Source organism: Alligator sinensis, unplaced genomic scaffold (genome assembly GCF_000455745.1).
Source record: "Alligator sinensis unplaced genomic scaffold, ASM45574v1 scaffold107_1, whole genome shotgun sequence".
Classification (NCBI taxonomy): domain Eukaryota; kingdom Metazoa; phylum Chordata; order Crocodylia; family Alligatoridae; genus Alligator; species Alligator sinensis.
In genome coordinates, this window is record NW_005843041.1 from 359,314 (window position 1) to 360,253 (window position 940).

The following is a 940-nucleotide window of genomic DNA, read 5'->3' on the forward strand; positions in this document are numbered from 1 at the left end:
AAAACAAAAAAAGACACCCGCGCCCCCCCCCCCCCCGGGGGGGGGGGCTGGATCCGGGCGGCAGCGGGTGGACACAGGGCCCAGGCCTTGAGGAGCCAGGGGCCTCATCCTGGCCAGGGGGATCTGGAGAGCACACAGGAGGGCAGGGATTGGGCCCTGGGGCGGACAGATCCTGATGGGGGGGGGGAGGTCCAGGGGACCTGATCCCAGTGTGGGGCGGGGAGGCTGGATCCTGACTGGGGGGCTCAGTCCTAGTGGGGGGCTGCTGTGCCTTGCTAGGTAAGCAGCAGAAACAGCTCTTACCGCATTTCCCTGTATGCATGCGCTGGAGGGGGCTTCAGCTCCCACAAAGGGGTGGGCGGACTTCAGGGATGCCAGGGGGAGGGGTCTCAGCAGCCTCTGACCCCTGCCCCCCCGCCCCCCAGGGTGCGGCTGAGCAAGCGGCGGGCCAAGGCGGGCGTGCAGTCGGGCACCAACGCGGTGCTGGTGGTGAAGCACCGGGACATGAACGAGAAGGAGCTGGAAGCCCAGGTACGGCAGGTGGGGGGGGCGGGATTACCCCTGATTGCCACCCCCCCCTTGCTGTGGAGGGGGCAGGGGCCCCAGGTGTCCGGTTCTAACCCCCCCTCCCCACCAGGAGGCGCGCCGGGCCCAGCTGGAGAACCACGAGCCCGAGGAAGAGGAGGAGGAAGACCTGGAGCTGGAGAAGGAGGCACAAGGCTCAGGTACCCCCCCGACCTCCCCCACTGTGGGGCAGGGTCCCAATGACTCCTCCCCCTCGCCATTGAATTGGGGGGCCCCGGAACCCCCTTCTCCCTCCAGGGGGGAACCACCTTGGCCTTGCATTTTAATTAGCAGCCCCTTGTTAGGCTTCATCATCTCCTGGGGGCAATGGGCAGGGCCTGGCTCTTCCCCCCCCAGTTATCTGCCGGGGGGGGAG

At 67.9% G+C, this 940-nt stretch overlaps 1 protein-coding gene across 1 annotated transcript in view; it reads left to right on the forward strand.

Annotated features, from left to right (window-relative positions):
- Positions 1 to 940, forward strand: part of PAF1 (PAF1 homolog, Paf1/RNA polymerase II complex component) — a 7,890-nt gene that overhangs the window by 4,820 nt on the left and 2,130 nt on the right. The window contains exons 6-7 of the mRNA XM_014526420.2: positions 426 to 531; positions 638 to 725. Of these exons, the coding sequence (XP_014381906.1) occupies positions 426 to 531; positions 638 to 725 (194 nt within the window). The remainder of the gene's footprint in view (positions 1 to 425; positions 532 to 637; positions 726 to 940) is intronic.